This window comes from Fistularia commersonii, chromosome 27 (assembly GCF_037954325.1).
Source record: "Fistularia commersonii isolate RoL2024-O1a breed Wild chromosome 27, RoL_Fcom_v1.0, whole genome shotgun sequence".
NCBI lineage: Eukaryota > Metazoa > Chordata > Actinopteri > Syngnathiformes > Fistulariidae > Fistularia > Fistularia commersonii.
Window position 1 is genome coordinate 14,568,070 of NC_141310.1, and position 20,744 is coordinate 14,588,813.

Consider the following 20,744-nt stretch of genomic DNA (forward strand, 5'->3'; position numbering starts at 1 on the left):
CGCAGCGGAGAAATTCTAAGGCACCGTGGACGGAGCAAGGGAGTAGTCTTCTCTGCAGAGATGGTCCTTCTTTTACAGGAAGCCAGACTCCTTCGACTCAGGCTGCACCCTGGAGACATCCTTCAGGGCGCTGGAGACGTGAAGGTTCCCCAGTGTTGAGATCCAGCCTGGTCCTTAAAGCAGACGGTTAGAGCTGGTTCTTTAACAAGCTGCTCTCCAACCAGAAAACAGGAGAAGAACAATGACCTGGAGGCCTTACCAGGGATCATCTCCACCCCGTTCAGAAGGACATAAAGAACAGCGAAGTCATTCATTCATTCATCACTCAGGACTTTCTGCTCGGTCAGGGTGGTGGGTCCCCAGGTCTTTAAGGTTTCTCCAGAATGTGGGAAGTCTGCTTGGTCAGATCTTCCTCCTGCAGAAGTCCAGTCCATCTCCCCGAGGAACGAGCTAACCACGCGCATTGGATGTGGACTCTACGAAGCCTTATCAGGATGGAAAGCAGCCACTTCAGGCAGGACGCCTCCACGGAGCTCTGGAATGAGGCAAGGAGGAAGGCGCTCAGGCCAGCCTGGAGCGGCAAACAGGAAGACAACCCGGGGGAGAACCACGTCTCTGTTCTCCTCAGAACCAAGACCTTCTCATTCCCGGTCCTTCAAGTCTGTCTCATTTTCGGGGGATTCGGAAACCGACTGAGCGTTCACTTCTACAAATTCGGATGAAGTTTATTTAAACGGGTAACCGTGCGTAGATGTGGATTATGATCGGATTGTAATCTGTTTGCAATCAGATTACAATCTGAGAGACGGGATGATGGAAGGCAAGTTATTTTACAACCTTTTTTTCTTACAAACGTCTTTTGGTCCAAATTTAAAAATCACTTCTTTCAGTTTTCAAAAGTGCAGCTTCAGCCTCAGCTGAGGTTCCCTGCAACCCCTGCAACCCCATCCTCCCCCAACCCCGCCGTTCAGCAGGGTGTGGTCTCCCCCCTTCAATCCTCCTGTTCATCACTGAGGGTCCTGCTAATCCTGCAGAGCCTCCCACCGCCCCCCCTCCCCCCTCCTCCTCACCCCTCCCCCCCCTCTGCCGCTCCTCCCTGCGGCAGATGTCCACGTCGCTGTCGCTGTCCTGGGTTCTGGCGGAGGAAGAGGGGGAGGAGTGGGCGAGCGAAGGTCCGTCCGCCCCGGTGGGACGAGGCCGGAGCACGAAGGAGCTACCGGGAAGGCCGGGGGGAGAGAGGGGGGACAAAGGCCCAAGGGGGGAGTAACGTCTCAGGGAGACACCCTTCAGGTTGACGGCGAGCTCCAGAACCAGCTTTCTGGAGGCCCGGGGGTGGGGCGGTGGCGGGGGTGCGGGGGGTGGCAGAGCGCAGGGTGATGAGCGTTCAGAATGTGGTGACCCCACCTCCTCCGGGCTGTCCCCCGACCGGAAGGACAGAGGAGACGCCGGGCTCTCCGAGGTGCAGGACCCCCCCTCCTCCCCGGACCCCTCCCCCGCCCGGGGCGCTGCCTCCGACGCCGTCCGATAGCTGTGGACCCCCAGGGGGATCTGCGTGGGGCCGGGGGGGTCCAGGAGAGGGGCGTGGCCTCTCACCCGCCCGTCGCCGTGAAAGAGGCGGGTCCACAGCTGACCCAGGCGGCGGCGAGAGGAAGACGAGCGGCGAGAAGAGTGTCGACGGATCTGTCTGCTCATTGCCAAACGCAAGTTCTGCAGCACAGACGCCTGCAGGGGAGGAGGAGGAAGAATAAGAAGAGGAAGAGGAGGAAGAGGAGGAGAAGGGTCTGTTACTCACATTGCTAAAAACACCGTCTGTTCATAGCTGTGTCTCAGGACCCTGTGTGTGTGTGTGTGTTTGTGTGTGTGTGTGTGTGTGTGTGTGTGTGTGTGTATGTGTGTGCGTGTGCGTGTGCAGAGACAGTCCACCTCTCCATCTGAAGGAGCTTCTTTTGCTTTGTTTAAAAGCGTCTGCTAAATGACTGTAACGTTTCCAGGGTCCAATTGTACTGAGCAATAAACATACATTGTTGGTGCGGCAAAGAAGCCCCGCCCCCTCATCCCCTGACTCCGCCCGCTGTGGGCGTCACCTGGTGCAGGTGTGTTTGAGAGGAGCTGATGATGCGTTCACTGGTCCCTCTGGAGTCATGAGGTACTGCAGTGGGTTTGTCTCTGGATCCGGATGAATGTCAGAATATCAGAATGAATGTTGCCCATCCGTCCATTGTCAACCACTTATCCCGGATGGCGTTGTGGGGGCAGCAGGCGAAGCAGAGAAGCCCAGACCTTCCTCTTCCCGGCCACTTGCTCCGGCACTCCAGGGGATTCCAAGGCGTCCACAGTCACTTCAGTGTGACCTGGGTTTTTCCCGGGGCCTCTTTCCGGTTGGACGTGCCCAGAACACCTCACGAGGGAGGCATACTAACCAGGTACCGAGCCACCTCATCTGACTCCTCTCAACGTGGAGGAGCAGCGACTCTACTCTGAGCCACTACCGGATGGTCGAGCTCCTCACCCTATCTCGAAAGGGGAGCCCGGACACTCTTCCCCGGACAGGGCGAACGTTCATTGGACCCGCGACCTTCTTCTATCAGTCACGACCCAAAGCTGGTGATCTTAGGTGAGGGTAGGAACGTAGATCCACCTGTAAATTGAGAGCTTTGCCTTTTGGCTCAGCCCCGTCTTCACCAGAAGCAACCCATGTGGATGCCGCATCATTCCGCCTGTCCATCTCCTCTTCCTACCTTCCCTCACTTGTGAACAAGACCCTAAGATACTTGAACTTCTCCACTTGAGGCAGGACCTCCTCCCAAACCAGGAGTGGGCACTCCACCCATTTCCATCTGGGAATCATGTTCTCAGATTTGGAATACCTGATCCTTATCCCGACCGCTTCACATTTGGCGGCAAACCGGTCCAGTGACAGCTGGAGATCATGGACTGATGACACCAACAGAACCACATTATCCACAAAAAGCACAGACCCAATCCTGAGGATATCTCGAAATTCTGTCCATTCAGGAAATCCAGGAAAGCCCTGGCGGAGTCAAATTTTCATTTTCAGGCTACTCTCTCGTCTACCAGACTGAACCCCAACATGCAGGCACTGAGACCGGGGGGGGCAATCAATATCCCCACAACTGCCCCGCGCCTCTCACCAGGGGCAACTCCTAAGTGGAAGAAGGTCCAATCCCTCTCGAGAGGCCTGGTTCCAGCCCGAGTTATCTGTCAAGTTAAGTCCAACTATATCTAGCCGAAACCTTCCATTCACCTCAAATAAACAACCAATCAATAATCAATGAAGAGGATAGAGAAGACTGTGTGACCTGGGTGGGGTTGTAAACAGGGAAGTCCTCCACTGGAGGGATGAGGCCCTGGGCGATCAGCTGGCCATAGGAGGGCGGGGCCTCACGTTGGACAAACTCTGCTTCCATGCGGGTCATCTGGGTCTCGAAGGCCCTGGAGGTGGGAGGAGGTGAAAGCGGGTTATCAGGGAATGCCAACACCCCAGGAGGGGGAGGACATGCGGATCCGGGTACTGAACCAGCTGGAGACCACACCAGGTTAACCTGAGGTCTCTCAGATTCTCCATCACCCTGATGAGCGTGAAGATCTGATCTCCCAGAAGTCACCAGGAGATCATTTCTAACCGTAACATTTACTGCATGACATCACAGCTGTTCACAAATTGCCCGCAACCCTGGACCCGTTAGACCTCCGGCAAACAAACGCCCAGAACGGCCCCTCCGAGGACCCACCTGTACTCGCGGTTCCTGAGGGAGTGAAGCTTCAGGGCGCAGCCAAGGGCGATGACCAGCAGCAGGCTGCAGACCAGCGACCCGATGAGTGCTGCCGTGATCACCTTCCTGGGAACGGCGGCCAGGCAGTCGCGCTCGTCACTACCGTCCAGGCAGTCCTCCTGGCCGTCGCAGCGCCACGTCTCGAATATGCACAGGTTGGTGCCGCAGTGGAAGTTCCCTGGCTGACAGTCGAAGCAGTTCTTCTCATCCGAGCCGTCGGCGCACCTCTTCTGATTGTTGCAGCGCTCTGACGCCGGGTAGCAGACGTCGACGCCACTCTGGCAGGGGAAGCCGCCGTCGGGGCAGGCGGGGCAGTCCTCCTCGTCGCGGCCCGATGGGCAGTGCCAGTAGCCGTCGCACCGCTGGCGGTCAGAGAAGCAGCCCTGGTCGCTGCCACAGGGACGTTCTCCGGGGAAGCAGTAACCTTTGACCTGAACAGGGGAAGGGAAGAAGCAGGACCTCGGAACCCGGGGAACCCAACCTGAAAGCCGTCGTAGACCGGCCGCTCTGCCGGTGGACCCGGGCAGAGTGTTACCTGGTAGGTGGCGTTGAACCCGTGTCCGCGGCTGCGGGGCAGAGCCATGTACAACACGCTCATCTGCCCGTGGCTGGACTCTAGCAGCACGGGCCGCCGGTTGTTGTGGTGGGACAGAACCTGGAGTAGGTGCTCGGCCCGGCGCGTCAGCCCATCGTACACGTGCAGTGAGTCCCCGGGTCCCAGCTGTAGGTCCAGCTGCAGCACGATGGGCTTGGGGTCCAGCGTGTCCAGCAGCCACAGGCACCTGAGTTCCGCCCCTGCACTTCGATTGGCCCGAAAGAAATCTGGTGAGGCGAAGGAGCCGTAGAAGTTCTCCAGACGTTTCCCGCAGGTAGTGTCGGGGCAGCCCAGCTCATCGGTGCCGTCGGGGCAGTCCGGGGAGTGGTCGCAGCGCAGGGTGGCCGGAAGGCAGCGCGTGGACTGGGCCTCCGTGCACGGAACCGATCCTGGGGGGCAGCGGCCGGGCCGGGCCTCGGTGGGCGGAGGCGAGCAGCTGCGTTCATCCGACGCGTCACCACACTCATCCTGGCCGTTGCACATCCACGACAGAGGAAGACATTTCCCGTTCCCACACAGGAACTCGTCCGCCTGGCAGCTGCTCTGACCCAGGTGACCTGCAAGGACAGCACACATCCAAACGTAAGTTCCACCCAATTAGAACCAGAACCAGAACCCAAACAGAACCACACAGGCCCAAAGACCGATACTATACATGTGCTTCCATGATTTGACCACTAGGGAGACCAACTATTTTAACACCCAGTGACCAAACTTCTAAAACTGAAGAACTACTTCGACCGATGGACATCCAGCTCCTTGTCCACTATCAGTCTGACAGGATGTAGAACCAGGCTGGTAAAGCAGCAACGTGACAAGATTGATTCTGACAGAACGAGACTTCCTGCCTCGTCTCGTCAGAATTTGGAACAGCAAAGGGAGTTGTGTTTGGTCAGTTATGTTTGGGGATCAGGGCCGTGCCTAGAGAAAATCCACCGAAGTGCCCAGGACCCCGGGATGAAGAAGCAATCACTGAGGAAGGAACACACCTCTTGACACACCCGGTTTCGGTCGACCTTTGGACCCTCGGTTCGGATTGTGGTATAGGGCCGGAACGCCCAATGGCGTTGATGAAGGGACACACTGACGAAGGCGGACAACTGCCCAACGGTCCGTAAAATGGACGACGCCCCCTTACCTCTGATGTAGGACAGCCGGAAGCCCTGGGCCTGCCCCGAGCTGTTGGCCTGGGAGTGGAAGTGCAGCCAAACGCGCCCCCTGGTGGTGATGAAGGGCGGCGGCAGCACGGAGCCGCACAGCCGGGACTCGCCATTCCAGGCCGGGGAGAGCAGCAGCCAGTCGCCACGGCAACTTCCAGACTCCGACACGTCAAAGTACCAGAAACTGGGACAGGAGGGGAGACCCGTTCAGGTTCTGACAGTTCACTGGCCCTCGGTCCAGGGAGGCCTCAAACTACCGACCTCTGAGAAGGTTTAGGAGATATTTCAGTCATTTCATGCACATAATTGCTTTTCATTTACTAATTCATTCATTGATTCTTTTTTTAAGCTTATGTATGTCTTTCTCTGAGATGATCTCCTGCTTGGGTCTAGCTCTCTGGGGTCAGGGGACCCTTTCTCTGAGGTGTTTGTTTGCAGGCAGGTTCTGGGGGGAAGTGGGGGTACCTGATAGTGATGACCTCCCCGTGACCCCCTTGGATGTGCCAGCTGCAGTTCACCCCAGGGGGGTAGTTTAAAGGCCAGGAGGGGCTGTAGATCACACCCCTCCGCTCCGTGTGGACCTCCACCCGTTCACTGCAGCCACCTGCACACGCACACGCACACACACACACACACACACACACACACACACACACACACACACACACACACGCGCACACACACACGCGCACACACACACACACACACACACACACACAGAAGACGTGTTCTTGCATGAATGTTTTACAGGCCGCCGGGAGAACCTCCGAGTCTTTCAGGGTGAATGTTCTGGTTCACATGGAAACGGAAGCAGCTGAGCTGCTGCCACGGCAACAGCATCCTGCCACCGCCGCGGCATCGCCCCTGGGAACAACACACCGTGTGGGGAACGCACAAAGTGATGACAAACGCTCTGCATGTTGAACACACACAGTGGACAGGGGGTGAGACTGAACGCCACTTCCTTTGTTACATGACACAACAGCACCACACAATTTAACAACAACATGACACAACAACACAATGTAACAACACAACACAACAACACAATGTAACAACTCAACACAACATGACGCAACAACACAATGTAACAACTCAACACAACATGACGCAACAACATGACGTAACAACACAACACAGTGTAACCCAACAAATCATTTTACATCCAACTAGATGAACCATCTCCATCAATTCCATCCTCTTTTTGCTATGAATGTGTGTATGTGTGTGTGTGTGAGGTCAATACTCTTCACTCTGCTGACACTGATTCATTAAGGAACAGACAACATCAGCACAACGCTGCTAATGTTCTGTCCAAGGCTCTGACATTCTCCTCTGCCCGGGTTCCTTCCGTCCACTCCGAGGTTCTACGGTTCTCTTGGGTTCCAACGTTCTGCTTGGTATCTGAGCCCGCTGTTCTACCAACGGTCAAAATGGTCAGTCTTCTCAATGTTGTCAATCCTATTGCTTCCTAATGTTCTCCCCGAGTTCCCCGCTGTTCTGTATGATGTTCTAACCTTCGGCAGAACCCCGGCCCGATGAGACCTTCAAAGAGCTGATTTGTTTTTCTCTTCCATGTCGAACGTTTCCGAAGACAACGTGTTCTAACCAAAGAAGGTGCAAACAGAACAAACACTAGCCGTTTATTGCTTTATTTTTACGGCAGATTTCAATTTCATTCCCAAATTGACTTTTCATTTGGCAGGATTGAACCAGGGCTTTTCATTTGAAAGGACGTCCTCAACCCGCCGGATCCATCTAGTCTTTTTCAAATTGAAAACTCGATAATAATTCAACTTTTTACAGCCCGTAAACTCGCCAGCCAGTGAGTGAGTGTGTGTGTGTGTGTGTGTGTGTGTGTATGTGTGTTTGAGTGTGTATGTGTGTTTTCTCAGAGTGAAGTACCTGTGAAATCCGTGCTGCAGGGCGCGAGATAAGACCTGGGAGGTGTGTGCGTGCACGCGCAGGCGTGCAGTGACGTCATGCACATCCGAGCAGCGCCTCGTTGTTTCCACACAAACAAACCGGGATATCGATTTCCGACCGCAGATCGATCGCGCCGCAGGTTCACGCGCGTGATACCACCCACCCAAGCTGTCCGCTCACATCAACGGAACACACCGGATCTGGGGGGGGGGGGCGGCACACCGACTCGGTGTGCGTGCGTGTGTGTCGGTGTGTTTACCGCAGCGAACATGCCCCCCCCCCGAACCCTGACAGGTCACGTGCGGGCCCCACCGTCAGTCGCTGTGTGTGCGTGTGTGTGTATGTGTGTGTATGTGTGTGTGTGTGTCCGAGGCTCACCTGCACGCAGCAGCGCGTCGGTGCGCAGCCACAGCGCCGCGAGCAGCAGCCGCGTCAGGTCCATGGGTCCGCCGGTGGGTCACGGGCCCCGTGGGTTCCCACTCCTCGGTCCGTCCGCGGCCCCCGAACCCCGAGCCATTGTCCTCTGCGGCTCTGCGGCGGCGGCGGCGGCAAGCTGCCCGTGACGGGCAAGCGCACTTCCGGAGCGCGCTTTCAAAATAAGAGCCCGCGGTTTCCCCGGAGACGAGCTATGACGTCACATCGGGGTCAAACAGCCGTTGGGATCCATCCATCATTTATCAATCCGTCTATCTATCCATCTTTTTATCAATTTATCCATCCATTTATTTAACCATCCATTTATTCATCTATGCATCTATCCAACAATCCATCAATTTATCCATCCACCAATCCATCTATTTATCCATCCATCCATATATCCATCCATCATCTATTTATCCATCCATCAATCCATCCATTTATCCATCTATTTATCCATCCATTTATTCACCAATTTATCCATCTATTTATCCATCCATCAATCCATCTATTTATCCATCCATTTATCCATATATTTATCCATTCATCAATCCATCTATTTATCCATTCATCAATCCATCTATTTATCCATCTATTTATCCCCATTTACCCATTCATTTATTCATATATTTATCCATCCATCCATTTATGCATCCAACCATCAATCCATCTATTTATCATCCATCAATCCGTCTTTTTATCAATCAATTTATCCATCCATCCATCCATCCATCCATCCATCCATCCATGCATCCAACAGATTTAAACATTGTGTTCTTGCTACTGAGCAGAACCACCAGCAGGGTTCTTGCCAGCCTCTATTCAGCTCAGTCCAAACAGCGAATACAAGCCTCTTTAAACAGATTCCCCGGAAACATGAAAAAACTCCTTTGTCATAATAATTGCAACGCATCTAGATAACGCATTAAAAAAGCAGCAGGCAGGAACGTGACAATAAATGTTTCTAAAACTTAAAAGATTGCAATAAGTTTAGCAACACTAAAAATGTCCAGAAAATGCTTAAAAAATGAATACAAACATGTAGAGAACAACTTGTTTCGAAAATTTCCGCCTTGAATTTCTCAAAGAAAAGGGCAGTTTGTATCATTTAGGAATCTTCTGTAACGTCATGACGTTTTATTTTCTAAAATGCAACCAAACTATTTCCGCTTTCGTCTAGTGCAGCTTCCGCTCTGCACACTGCTGCCCCCGTGTGGCCGCGGCCGGAACTGTTGACGGAGGCCGCGGAGATAGATAGAGGGACTATCGGCTGATCAGCTCGAGGATCCGACGCCTGATCGATACACCGGCCGAAATCTATCCAACAGTGACGGTGCGGGAAGGAAAAGGCACCGCTGGGATTCGAACCCAGGATCTCCTGTTTACTAGACAGGCGCTTTAACCAACTAAGCCACGGCGCCATGTGCCACTGAAGGGGTACCCGAATAATACCACACTGGAACTTCCACGACCGACTCGACCTTATCCTGTCTGCAGGACATATACGGTAAAGGAAAACAACGTCATGTCGGGAGCATAAGCAAACCAGAAGAAAACAAATTATGTGTATGGAAATCTATCATGGGGAATGGTATGTGGGGGCTCTCTGTCATCCAGGTCAATGTCTGTTTCATCGAAATATTCTTGTCGTGGCAAGTAGAATATTTCGTCACTTGAAGACGTTTCAGCCCTCATCCCAGGGGTTCCCCACAGCTCATTAGATCTGAAGAAGCCTCTGGGATGATGGTTGAAACCTCTTCAATTCAAGTCCAGTGCTATGACAAAAAATAATGGGGAATTATGTAAAACTTGCAAAAAAAATTAAAAAAAAAAAAATATATATATTTTTTTAATTTTATTTATTTTCAACGATCCATGTATCCTTTAAACCCTATATATAAAGGGTTTATTTTTTTTTTGTATAAAAAATACACTGGTCAATGATTTTGTTTGTGAGGTCTCCAGGAGAAAAGTGTTGTAGCAACCCTGCAAGGATGTTCAGAGTTCTGTGATTTCCTACTGGCTGTGAATGTGTTTGGATGAGATGTGGCGGCCCAACCGGACGTGGCCATGGCCTCGCCGTTCCGCATGGTGTCAGAGGCCGTGGGTCGTGGTGGCCCTGCGGCGACTTTCGCCATTTGAACGACATCGCGGCCAATTGACCACTGTCCAGTTCCCCACACGTAGGACATCTACATGGCTGGCAGGGGCCGCTATTTTTTCAAATGTGGACCTGGTGCGTGGCGATCATCAGGTTCCTGTGCTAGCGAAGAACATTGCTAAGCCCGCGGCCATCTGCCCACTTGGGCTCTTCCTGTTGATGCGCACGACCTTTGGCTTGAAGTGGGCTGCTCAAACCTTTCCGGGGCCGATGGACTCAGTGTCGCGTGACCTTGAGTTCGTGATAGAGGCTCTCTACGACATATTGACGGCTGCCCGTTGGCTGAGGAGCACCTGCAGCACCTGACACGAGCAACTTCTGTGACAACCGAAGCAATTAAAAGCTACAAATCAACAAAAGAAAATGTTGTCTGTATATTTACAAATCTGCATGCAAATGTATATTTGCCAAATCTGTCCATGGATTAGACCAATTGGCCCAAACTAGACCCACGGGACGTCTGTCAAGTCTTTTGAATCTATTTGTATTTTAGTATTTCAACAGCAACAGCGTTTAACACCGTGAACTACGGGGCCGATCGATCAAATATTTTTAAATGGCTCCCAATCAATGACAACCGTTATTAACCGTATTCACCTTGAATCTCCGTACGGGTGTCATTTTTAACAAGGTGAAAGAAAGTCAAAGGATAAACGTACAGTTCATCCATGTCTACAAAGATGAATCCTTCATCTGTGCCGTTCATTGTGTTGAGAAGAAATAGTTCCTCGGCGGCCGGCGGAGGGTTTCGCCTCAGCGCCGCAGCGGGTGCCACACCGGAAGTGGAGACACGAGGCGAGCAAAACATTTTCCACCGGCTCGGTCTCTTTGTCCAACCGCTCCCGGCCGAAGCGACACCCTCAGCGGCACCATGGCGAATGTAGTCGACACCAAGCTGTACGACATCCTCGGGGTTTCTCCGTCCGCGTCTGAAAACGAGCTGAAGAAGGTAAGTAGGCGCCGGATGAACTGCCTCGAAGCGTTTCGTTTCCGAAGAGTGGAAATGCGTCAGCTAGCTAACGTTAGCGGTGTGTCAGGCTATATGCTAAGCTAACCTGCTATGTGGCCTTGATGCTCATGTGACTGTGCGGCTATACGTTAATTACCCCCGGTTATGTGTCCCGTGGAAAGAGCGAGTACGTGTCATCATTCAGACGGTGAGATCGTGGTGTTTTTCTTTCCCAAAAAGGTCAAAGTCTCGTTGAAAACAAACCGTCTGCGCTGCTAGGTCACTACCCAGCGATCGACTTCCTCGTCGCTCCGGCGCAGGTGTCTTGACACGCCGATAAGTCGGTCGAATGTTCTGGAAACTGTTTTCTTTTCTAAAGTAAATGGCTGATATTGTATTTCCGACACACCTTTACATGTAACCGTGTAATGACGACGACGACTTGAGTTTCTGCCCGGGGGATTAGAGACCGGTGCTGTGGCCTGAAAGAACCCGTACGTCGAAATGAACCCAGTCGGTTACGGGAGAATATCTGTCCCTGACATCTTTGCTGATCAACAGTGACCTTTGTTTTAACTGACGCATTTCAGGACATCTACTATTTAGTGGAGTTTAGTTCATTTTCAGCCCGTCGTCTTACAGCCGCAGTAAGTAGCAGCTAAGCAGGCACACGGCGCCGGTCATCGTGACCGTCTCCTTTTCAAAGCTCCTAAAAACACAAGTTGGATCGAATGTTCCTGTATGTCAAATAAACCAAATCTGTCCTTCTTGTCCAGGTGTGAGCTCAAATGATAATCAGCCTTATTGTATGAAAACGCTTCTCAAGCTAATGTGTCCCCATTGCTAGCCGGCTATCGTTGGCGTTGCGGCCGCGGGCTGGAAGCCCGGGGTTTAAAATGACAGACATTTTGAGGCGAAACGCGTTTCCCCTTCAAAAGGTCGGGGGTTCCATCCGGCGCTCAGGCCGACGGCCGTCTGAGCTTGGAGGCCAGCCTGACCTGCCGTGGCCCTCGCCAGATTCAGTGCCGACACACCGCAGCTTTCTCGGGAGGTCGCGGGCGTCTTGACGTCAACGGGCTCGATGACGTCACATTGATGAGTCATGGTCGTCTGCCGCCAAACGTGCTAACTGTCAGTGTGTCTCCCAGGCCTACCGGAAACTGGCCAAAGAGTACCACCCCGACAAGAACCCCAATGCTGGAGACAAGGTAAGAGTCGCTACTGACCGGCTACTGGATTCCTGTGTGTGTGTGTGGGTGTGTGTGTGTTCCACGACCCTCCCATGTTTTTGCACCATTCAATGTATTGGTAACACCAATGGGCTGATGCTTGTCCTCACCCTTTGTGGTGTCAGTTGTTGTAAAAGCTGTGTTCTCGGGGAAAGGTGGCTGCCATTTTGGTGAGCTGGAGTAGAATGGACAGCAGAGCGATGCACCTTAGGATGTAAAAAGCCTTTTACTTTTTCCGCTGTGAGAGTCTCAGTTGGATATTACTTAACTCAGTCCCCAGAGATTGTCCGACCATTTGTCTTGGAGGGAAACATTTGTTTTCTTGTTGAAATTTATGGTTGACCATATGACATAAAATCACAATTCCATTTGATGTCATTTTCTGAAGTTCCAACATGTTCTCGCATAACCTATCTCTGTGTTTTGGACTGCAAGCCTCAGTCAGATGGGTGACTTGCTTTGTCTTGAATTCCACATGAACGCAACATCACGGAGGAATATTTGACTTCAGCGGCTACCAGGCCTTTTTAGCAGAAATGAGTGAGGCAGATAAAGTTGTGGTCACCAAAGCAAGCCTGAGACTAGGGATGACTAGTTTGCAGGACATATACTGTACCCTCAGTTTGGCCTTTGGGGAGGTGGTGCACGTATTTATCTGTGATGAGATAAATATACTATTTGAAAGACACGTCACTCGCAGCATCTGTGTGTTTTGATTTAACTTGATTGAGCAACTATTATCTATAAGAGTATCCACATAATATTGGCAGTAAGCCTCTTCCAGTGGGTGATTTTCTGTATGGTAGTAGTAGTAGAGTAGAAATACTTTATCGATGCCAAAGGAAATTAAGGTGTCTAGCAGCATACACAACGTGCACATTGCACAGATCAAACATGTTGCACACATTTATAGTCCCTTGGCAGGGAAAAAAAATATGATGATAATAATAATAAAAGTAATACAATGAGGTAGGAAAAGTGTCCTGATAAGGCGCCTTGCAGCAAATGAAGTAGAATAAAGTGTCCTAATAAGATTGTCCAGTGTTATGGAAGAGTCCTTTAGTGCAGTAGTTATCCAGGATAGTGCAGTGGATTGTTGTGTGGGGTAGTACAGGAATCTCCACCAGGGTTGGCAGATGAGTTTGCAGAAAGTGGAGGGGGGCACATACAGTCCAGTCCATTATGTTCAACTCCTTCTGTGTGTCGTTGAACAACTGTACAGCCCTGGGGACAAAGGACCTCCGCAGCCTGTCAGTCATGTAGAAAGGGACTGGAGTCTTGTAGTTGAACATACTCCTGATTGGTGAAGATGGTGCAGGGGGTGACGGTCGTCGTCCAGTATAGAGTGCAGCCTGCTCAGGGTCCCTCTCATGGCTGTTGTGGTGAGTCTCCAACTCCATGGTCACCACAGCCGCTGTCTTCCTCCCTCACCAGTCTGTCCAGATGTCCAGTGTCTCTCTTCCTAGTGCTACTACCCCAACATGCCACTACATCCCTGAAGCTTTTTGCATATTCTTAAACCCTTTGTTGGCTGTTCAGGTCCAAATGGGCTGATGCACTGTGTGGCTGAGGAACAAGGATAAATGCCTTACTTCCAACTAGAAGGTCCACAACCTCTAGCTTTCTGTGGCCCCGGAGCCCAAATCCCTTCATCAACTAACATCGATCCCTTGTCAAATAGACAAGTGTCTTCAGTAGAACAATTAGATATTGTCCCTTGTTTAGAGAATGTTTAGGACAGCTCCCTCTTTTTTTTTTTTTTTTTTGCGAATAATTACTGATTTGCCATTTGGTGATTATATTTAGCTACTTTTGAAATGGTTCCACCTGGAGTGTCACAATGACCCTAGAAAATTCAAATATATGGGTTTAACAGCTGAAATGATGGATTAGAAAATAGCAGTAGTAAATCAGGGTCCACAGCTGAAGTTGCTACAGAGGGTAGGAAATGTCTCAACAAGATTAAAGATTCAAAGTATCAATTGTCATATGCACAGTCTGGAAACATGCAATGTAAAATGAAGTTCTTATTTTGCCATTTTGCCAGATCGCATTAGCAGGGTCTCGATAAAGAAACCATTCTGTGGAAGCAGTGAAGTGAAGCCCCTCCTCGGTTAAACGTTGGATCAGTCCTTCCGGTGGTGGAGCTCGGAGTGGGTCAACAAGCTTGAGAGACAGCCACCGAGTTGTTTGTTTTGTCTGATATTAGATGTACCGCAATCGACTGTGCCTCGCACACAGCATACGCGCTAAAATCCATGTACTGAGTGGGATGAGTAGTTCCTCCTTGTTGCCCTTCTGCTTTGGAGGTGCAGGTCATGGTGACATGATGAGAGAGAGGTTGAAGAGGGCAGGAAAACAGGGAAGTCGACCCAGCTCTAATTTTTATAAGGTAGCAGCACTTCTTCCTCCACAGGCGCCACTTTGTTTTCTCACTTCATGTGAAAATTGGAAAGCATCTGACAACCAAAGGTCGTGGTCCAATCATCTCATAATGATGAAGGGTACCTTTTTTGATGGTGAAAGCCCTTTGGTAAGTTTGCGCGGAATAGAGATTTGTAAATAAGGAATATGAAGGTTGAAGGTTCCTTGAGGTGTCCGTCTACTCACTCCCGTGGGTGTGTGTGTTTAGGTAGTTGGGCACACTGAAATCACATGTAACCCGTCTCCCTCTGGTTGGGTGAAATGTGGTGTGTATCTGAGCCTGATCTTTAAAACGGTCCAGGGACAATGCTAGGCAGGGTTATGACTATCAGTGCCGCAGGATCACAATCCACAACCGTCTCAAACAGCCTGCCGACCATCGGCCCTCCTCCGGGTTTTGACCGGCTCGCTGACTGGGGATAAGTGAATATGTGGTGTTCAGGAACCTTTTCCCAACACAGCACGGGTATATGTCAGCTCTCTGCTCAAGTTAAAGAAGAAGACCCCCCAACCTTTAAGTACTTTTAGTATGTGGAAGTCAACAGTGATCAGTCCCACAAAGACAAAGGCTTAAAAAGGTATTTTCTCCTTTTCAGGAGATTTGTTGGTCATTGTTTCTCTCTTCCTGGATCAGTTGTTCAGGGTTCAGGGGCCGAATGGCAGCTGAGGATCAGGACCTTTCCTGCTATATCAAGAGTGTCTTAGGAAATTCATTTTTTTCTCCATCTGTTACATAATTTCTTTATGTTTTGGATGAAAATCCTTATTAATCTTGATCTCATTTTTTTGTCTTTACATATTTTCATTCTGATTGTTGGGTTATTTTTGAGCAGCCACAAAATGTAATTTTTAGTTTTAGTTTTTTAAGGTCATGGTTTATATTTGGTCAACAGATATGTACTTATTCTATTTTAATACCAACTCGACGTCAAAATCTACTAGGAACCCTGGAACATTGAGAATGAATTGAGGACACGGTCAGTATAACTGTTTTCCAAAGCTTTGCATTCAGTGCCTCGACATTTCCTTCTTCTCTCCACAGTTCAAAGAAATTAGCTTTGCTTATGAGGTGCTGACTAACCCTGAGAAGAAGGAGCTGTATGACCGCTATGGGGAGCAAGGCCTGCGGGAGGGCGGGGGGGGCGGCCCTGGCATGGATGACATCTTCTCCCACATCTTTGGGGGCGGGCTCTTTGGCTTCATGGGGGGCCAGGGGGGGCGCTCTCGCAACGGAGGCCGGCGGAGAGGAGAGGACATGGTCCATCCGCTCAAGTAAGGACACCCTCACGCCTCGCCCACCCTCTGGAAACGTCCACGCTTGTCAGCTCAGGCATATTGATTGTCAGATACTGTACAGCCACATAAGATAATTAACGCGGGCCAGTACTTAGTATCGGTGCTGGCGGCAGACTAGGTGAAATAAAGCTTCGGGGGTCCGTAGCTCCCTCAGTGGATGGTCCGTGAACTTCTGGCCCCGCCTCACCATCAGCGCCTCTTCACCTCGCTGCTGTTTGAAACCAAACTTTTGGACGTGCTGCTACCAAAACAGGTCCTTTAGAGTCAGAAACACAAACCCTGTTATACATCATCTCACACCTGCTTTTACTTTTTGGGTGATATTGTCACATATCATTAAAATCAGATTTTGGATATTGTCTGGCAAATATCTTGTACATTTTAATTCCCCCTTAAGTATTCTGTTGTGCTTTAAAACCAGACTTGTGCGCCAAAAGTCACTCGGTGTCTAAAATGGTGTGTTTTTTCCACAGAGTGTCCCTGGAAGACCTTTACAACGGCAAGACCACCAAACTACAGCTCAGCAAGAATGTACTCTGCAGCGCCTGTAATGGGTGAGTGGCGATTGACATGTGATGGATTGAGTCTCAACGTCTCCCTGGTGTGTAATTGTGTGTGTGTTCGTGTGTGTGTGTGCGTGTATGCGCGTGTGTGTGTGTTCGTGTGTGTGTGTGCGCGCGCGCAGACAGGGAGGTAAGACTGGTGCTGTCCAGAAGTGTACGGCATGCCGGGGGCGAGGAATGCGTGTCATGATCAGACAGTTGGCCCCAGGGATGGTGCAACAGATGCAGTCTATGTGCACTAGCTGCAATGGTGAAGGTAGGGGGCGCCGCCACCCTCATCCTCTGCACGGAGAGGCTTCCTGGGGTCTGACCTGCTCGCATTGTCTCATCCACTTCAGGTGAAGTCATCAGCGAGAAAGACCGCTGTAAAAAATGTGAGGGGAAAAAAGTGGTGAAGGAGGTGAAGATCTTAGAGGTGCACGTAGATAAAGGAATGAAGCACGGCCAGAAAATCACCTTCGGGGGGGAGGCGGACCAGGCCCCGGGGGTTGAGCCTGGAGACATCGTTCTTGTTCTGCAGGAGAAGGAGCACGAGGTGGGTGGGGCGGGGCACTCGGCTGATTGTTTGACACACCGCCAACACCATGACCTCACACTGACTTTACAGGCGGTTGTAGAAATCTGCTCCTCAACGTGGACGAGCCAAAAGAGCAGGTCCATGGAAATACGAGGAGAGGGTGGGATGTTTGTATGTTTTCTTAACTGTGTTTTCACCTCAGAAGGGCCGTACAGAGGTTAAAAAGACTTCTGCAAACCCCTAACAGACGGTGGGCAGGTGAACCTTGCCAGCCACAGCTAACCGGCTCCGTTGGAGCTGAGACAGGCTGGGAACCAGCAAACTTCCCATCCTGCTGCTTCATCCTCATATAAAGACACCAAACACACGCCTTACCCCTTTACCACACACACACACACACATACCACCCGTACATCCGAAGACTTTGAAAACTTTTGAAAACTCATGGAAAACTACGGCTGCATTCTGTCAGTAATTTTTCTCCTCACCATGCAACCTTCTCACTGGGTATTTGCAGAGCCTCTGTTATTTCAGCCCATCACTATCCCTTCACTCGGTGGCTTTATGTTTGAGAGTTTACATGGTCCGCGTCGTGCTTTTTGGCGGATGGTGGAACCGTGCGCCAAAAAGCACGACGGGACCCATCGTAAACTCTCAAACATAAAGCCACCCTGTTTGTCTACACCGCAAAGAAATACCCTCTCTGCCACCAATTCGGCTCTGCTGATTGTCTGCCGGGATTCCTTTTATCGGTTCTGTTCGAACCATCTGATGGCTACTGATCATGAAGACTGATGGACTGGCGATAATATCAACCACATTTGATATTGATGTAAAACCAGAACAAGGAAAAGACTGATCTGCAACTGCTAGTAGACTGTAGGATTAGCGTCTGGCGAATCTGACGAATCGAGGTGGCGGAGCACTACCCCTCCAGTAAGACTCTTAAGATTTCCCTCCGTCTGCAACTGAATATCATAAGCAGGTAACCCAGCGCTAGGTGATCACTATCAGAGACCGTTGGACCATGGGCTCTTCCAAACGGGATGCTTTACAAATGTGTGTCTGTGCAAAATTATGTATTACATTTCAACAATACACAAATCTCTCCTTGCGTTCCTCACAAACATCACACCCTTGAATGAATTCCTCAACGCTTGCTTGCTACCATGGCGATGATTTTAAATGTTGAACATGGACTGTCCATCGATTCTAGACGTTCAGACGAGACGGCAACGATCTGCTAATGAACCACAAGATTGGCCTGGTGGAGGCGCTGTGCGGCTTCCAGTTTATGCTCAAACACTTAGATGGAAGACAGATCGTTGTCAAGTATCCTGCTGGAAAAGTCATCGAGCCAGGTGAGACGCCTACGTCCTGACTGACCTCTGGACTGCCTAAATCCTGCAGCATTCTGGTAAATAAAGGTGTGTGTGTTTCTTTCCACCAGGCTCGGTGAGGGTGGTGCGAACTGAAGGAATGCCTCAGTACCGCAACCCCTTTGAGAAGGGGGATTTGTACATCAAATTTGACGTCCAGTTTCCCAGCAACAACTGGATCAGTCCTGAGAAGCTGGCGGTACGACATTTTACATAAACTACCTGTCAGTCATCACTGCCCTCTACTCGGCTGCTTTAGGCTGCTTTAGGTTCCATTTTTTTCAGCAGGCCTCCATTGTTCATGCTTGGCGAGAAGTCATCTGTTCCAAATGTTTGAGTCTGATTCCTTTTCTATCCACCAAACAAACATTATACTGATGTGTGAAATCAGGTGATTGATAAATGGGTCAGCATCTAAAGAGAACTTGTATTCTCAAAGAACACAGTGGTTGTCCTGTTGTGATGTGTGTGTCGCTTCCTGCAGGAGCTGGAGGACATGCTGCCGTCACGGTCTGAGCCACCCATCATCACCAGAGACACTGAGGAGGTGGATCTGCAGGACTACGACGTCAGCCAGAGTTCCACGTCAGCGGGCCGCAGGGAGGCCTACAACGACAGCTCTGATGAGGAGGGTGGCCACCATGGGCCGGGGGTCCAGTGCGCACACCAGTAGTCTCACACACACATGCAGTGTACGGCCCACTTTCTACTTGGGGAGGAAATGTTAGTTGCAGCATAAACAAAGATGGAAGATGGTTCCCCAGATAGTGATCACACGGACTCATTGATTCATCGGGAACACAAAGAGGTCATTCATGGGCTTGTGTTTTACGTTGATCCTTGTCTGGGGAATCGGCAGCAGAGCGGCCACGGCACCCAGAGCCGCTTCGAGTATTTTACATGACCCCAAACAAGCGGCTACCCTGCTTTTGGCCACGTTTCACCCTAACCCCCTTCGTCAGTGTCCAACTCCCTCCACTAACGGGAACTCCTGATCGATAGAAGACGTGTCCTGTTTGCAGTGTGTGACTTGCATTTTGTTTTTTTTTCCCCATAGTACTTGCAGAGTTAATTTAAAACCAACTAACTGATGTTCATATACAGGAAGACCGAGAAACTGCGTGCTGGGCGGCGAGACAGTGACTCGTATACTCGGCCTCACTCATAGGATTTGTCGCTGATTTTTACAGCTTTATTTTCTTTGTAGGTTTTTATTTCTTGTTTTTTTTCCACCCCTTTATATTTTAATGAAAATGAACGTTGTGTATATTGGTGAACTGGTTGTCGGTGAGCTTCATCAGCTGCTGTATTGAAAACGCTGTGATTTTTCAGAAAGGAAAAAAAACAGAAAAGTGAAATTATTCAAAAACAAACCTGCTAGCCTGCATCTGGGCCGCGACCATGTGCATGTAAAAAAACTTTGGTTCCTGCACTTCTCAATCATCAGTCGTATGAAGCCACGCACTTCGCAAGATGTTTGAGGTTGAATAAATTGTTGAAATATCACCTGCTGCCTCTGCCTGACGGTCTCTTCCATGTTATTCTTCTGAAAAGTCCTCAATTTCATGGAATACAGGGGGAACATAACATGACAATGATGGCTTTAAGTTGAACTTGTAAAAAACAACTGAAACAATTACAGACCGGTTCTTGAAGGCACTGTGGCTGCAAGCCTCAGCTCAGGACAGGATTCTTGCTGTGAATAATAATGGGTTTTCCACTGGTACCATTACTGCAAAGAAAAAGAAAAGGCCAGAGCAGGCTGCTGGGAATTTAAATTCTTATTTACTGGAAATTGAGTCAATTGTGTTTGTAAAGAATCAGAACCACTTTATTGGTCCCAGAGGGGAAATCGGGGGATACATGGATAGCATAAACATAGACAAATAAACTAAGACTAAAAAAAAACTACATTAGTGCATGCATACAGAAGGCTGTACGTCTATAAATATCTGTACAAATGAGCAAACACCAAAAGTGTACTTCCCTGCAATACACAAGAGACAGTTGCCTTGTTTAAGGATTTCAATGTGAAGACTACAACCTTCCAAGTTCATAAGGAGTGACTGTGCTGAAACAAATGCAACTCAAAGCAGCTTTTAGTCAAAGCCGACAACTAAACGGCGGCACAAATGGCTTAAAACGGCAAACCTTCTACTGAAGTTATGTACAAAAGACTTAGGGGTGTCGACGTTTGCCCTGAGAAGAAGCAAAAAGTGGTTAGGGTTAGGTCCTAACAGGGATTAGGGTTAGGGGTTAGGGTGAGTGTTAGAGTTAAGGGTTAGGGTAAGCATGACCTACGTATAGCAGTCTACAGTCTCCTGGGCATCACAG

General features: G+C 50.2%; 2 protein-coding genes and 1 non-coding gene across 3 annotated transcripts; 1 reads left to right on the forward strand and 2 right to left on the reverse strand.

Moving 5' to 3' along the window:
• Window positions 1-713: 713 nt before the first annotated feature.
• lrp3 (low density lipoprotein receptor-related protein 3) lies at window positions 714-7,999 on the reverse strand. The gene is made up of 7 exons (XM_086175122.1): window positions 7,854-7,999; window positions 6,015-6,153; window positions 5,528-5,733; window positions 4,330-4,946; window positions 3,753-4,225; window positions 3,321-3,453; window positions 714-1,722 (listed from the first exon to the last, which is right to left on the reverse strand). The coding sequence occupies exons 1-7, from the start codon at window positions 7,915-7,917 to the stop codon at window positions 871-873; spliced, it is 2,484 nt and encodes an 827-aa protein (XP_086031248.1). The 5' UTR covers window positions 7,918-7,999; the 3' UTR covers window positions 714-870.
• A 1,240-nt stretch (window positions 8,000-9,239) lies between these two features.
• trnat-agu (transfer RNA threonine (anticodon AGU)) lies at window positions 9,240-9,313 on the reverse strand. The gene has a single exon. It is a non-coding gene; the product is annotated as a tRNA-Thr (tRNA).
• A 1,522-nt stretch (window positions 9,314-10,835) lies between these two features.
• LOC147218131 (dnaJ homolog subfamily A member 2-like) lies at window positions 10,836-19,916 on the forward strand. The gene is made up of 9 exons (XM_086175315.1): window positions 10,836-11,002; window positions 12,151-12,210; window positions 15,698-15,927; window positions 16,425-16,505; window positions 16,637-16,770; window positions 16,853-17,049; window positions 18,248-18,392; window positions 18,482-18,609; window positions 18,895-19,916. The coding sequence occupies exons 1-9, from the start codon at window positions 10,925-10,927 to the stop codon at window positions 19,081-19,083; spliced, it is 1,242 nt and encodes a 413-aa protein (XP_086031441.1). The 5' UTR covers window positions 10,836-10,924; the 3' UTR covers window positions 19,084-19,916.
• Window positions 19,917-20,744: the final 828 nt, after the last annotated feature.

Coding starts and splice junctions, on each gene's coding strand:
- lrp3 (XM_086175122.1), bottom strand. CDS start 7,917: ATGGACCTGACGCGGCTGCTGCTCGCGGCGCTGTGGCTGCGCACCGAC. Junction 6,154..7,853: donor CGACGCGCTGCTGCGTGCAG/GTGAGCCTCGGA, acceptor GTGCGTGTGCAG/GTGGCTGCAGTGAACGGGTG. Junction 5,734..6,014: donor GGGGAGGTCATCACTATCAG/GTACCCCCACTT, acceptor CTCCTGTCCCAG/TTTCTGGTACTTTGACGTGT.
- LOC147218131 (XM_086175315.1), top strand. CDS start 10,925: ATGGCGAATGTAGTCGACACCAAGCTGTACGACATCCTCGGGGTTTCT. Junction 11,003..12,150: donor CTGAAAACGAGCTGAAGAAG/GTAAGTAGGCGC, acceptor TGTGTCTCCCAG/GCCTACCGGAAACTGGCCAA. Junction 18,393..18,481: donor TGGAAAAGTCATCGAGCCAG/GTGAGACGCCTA, acceptor TCTTTCCACCAG/GCTCGGTGAGGGTGGTGCGA.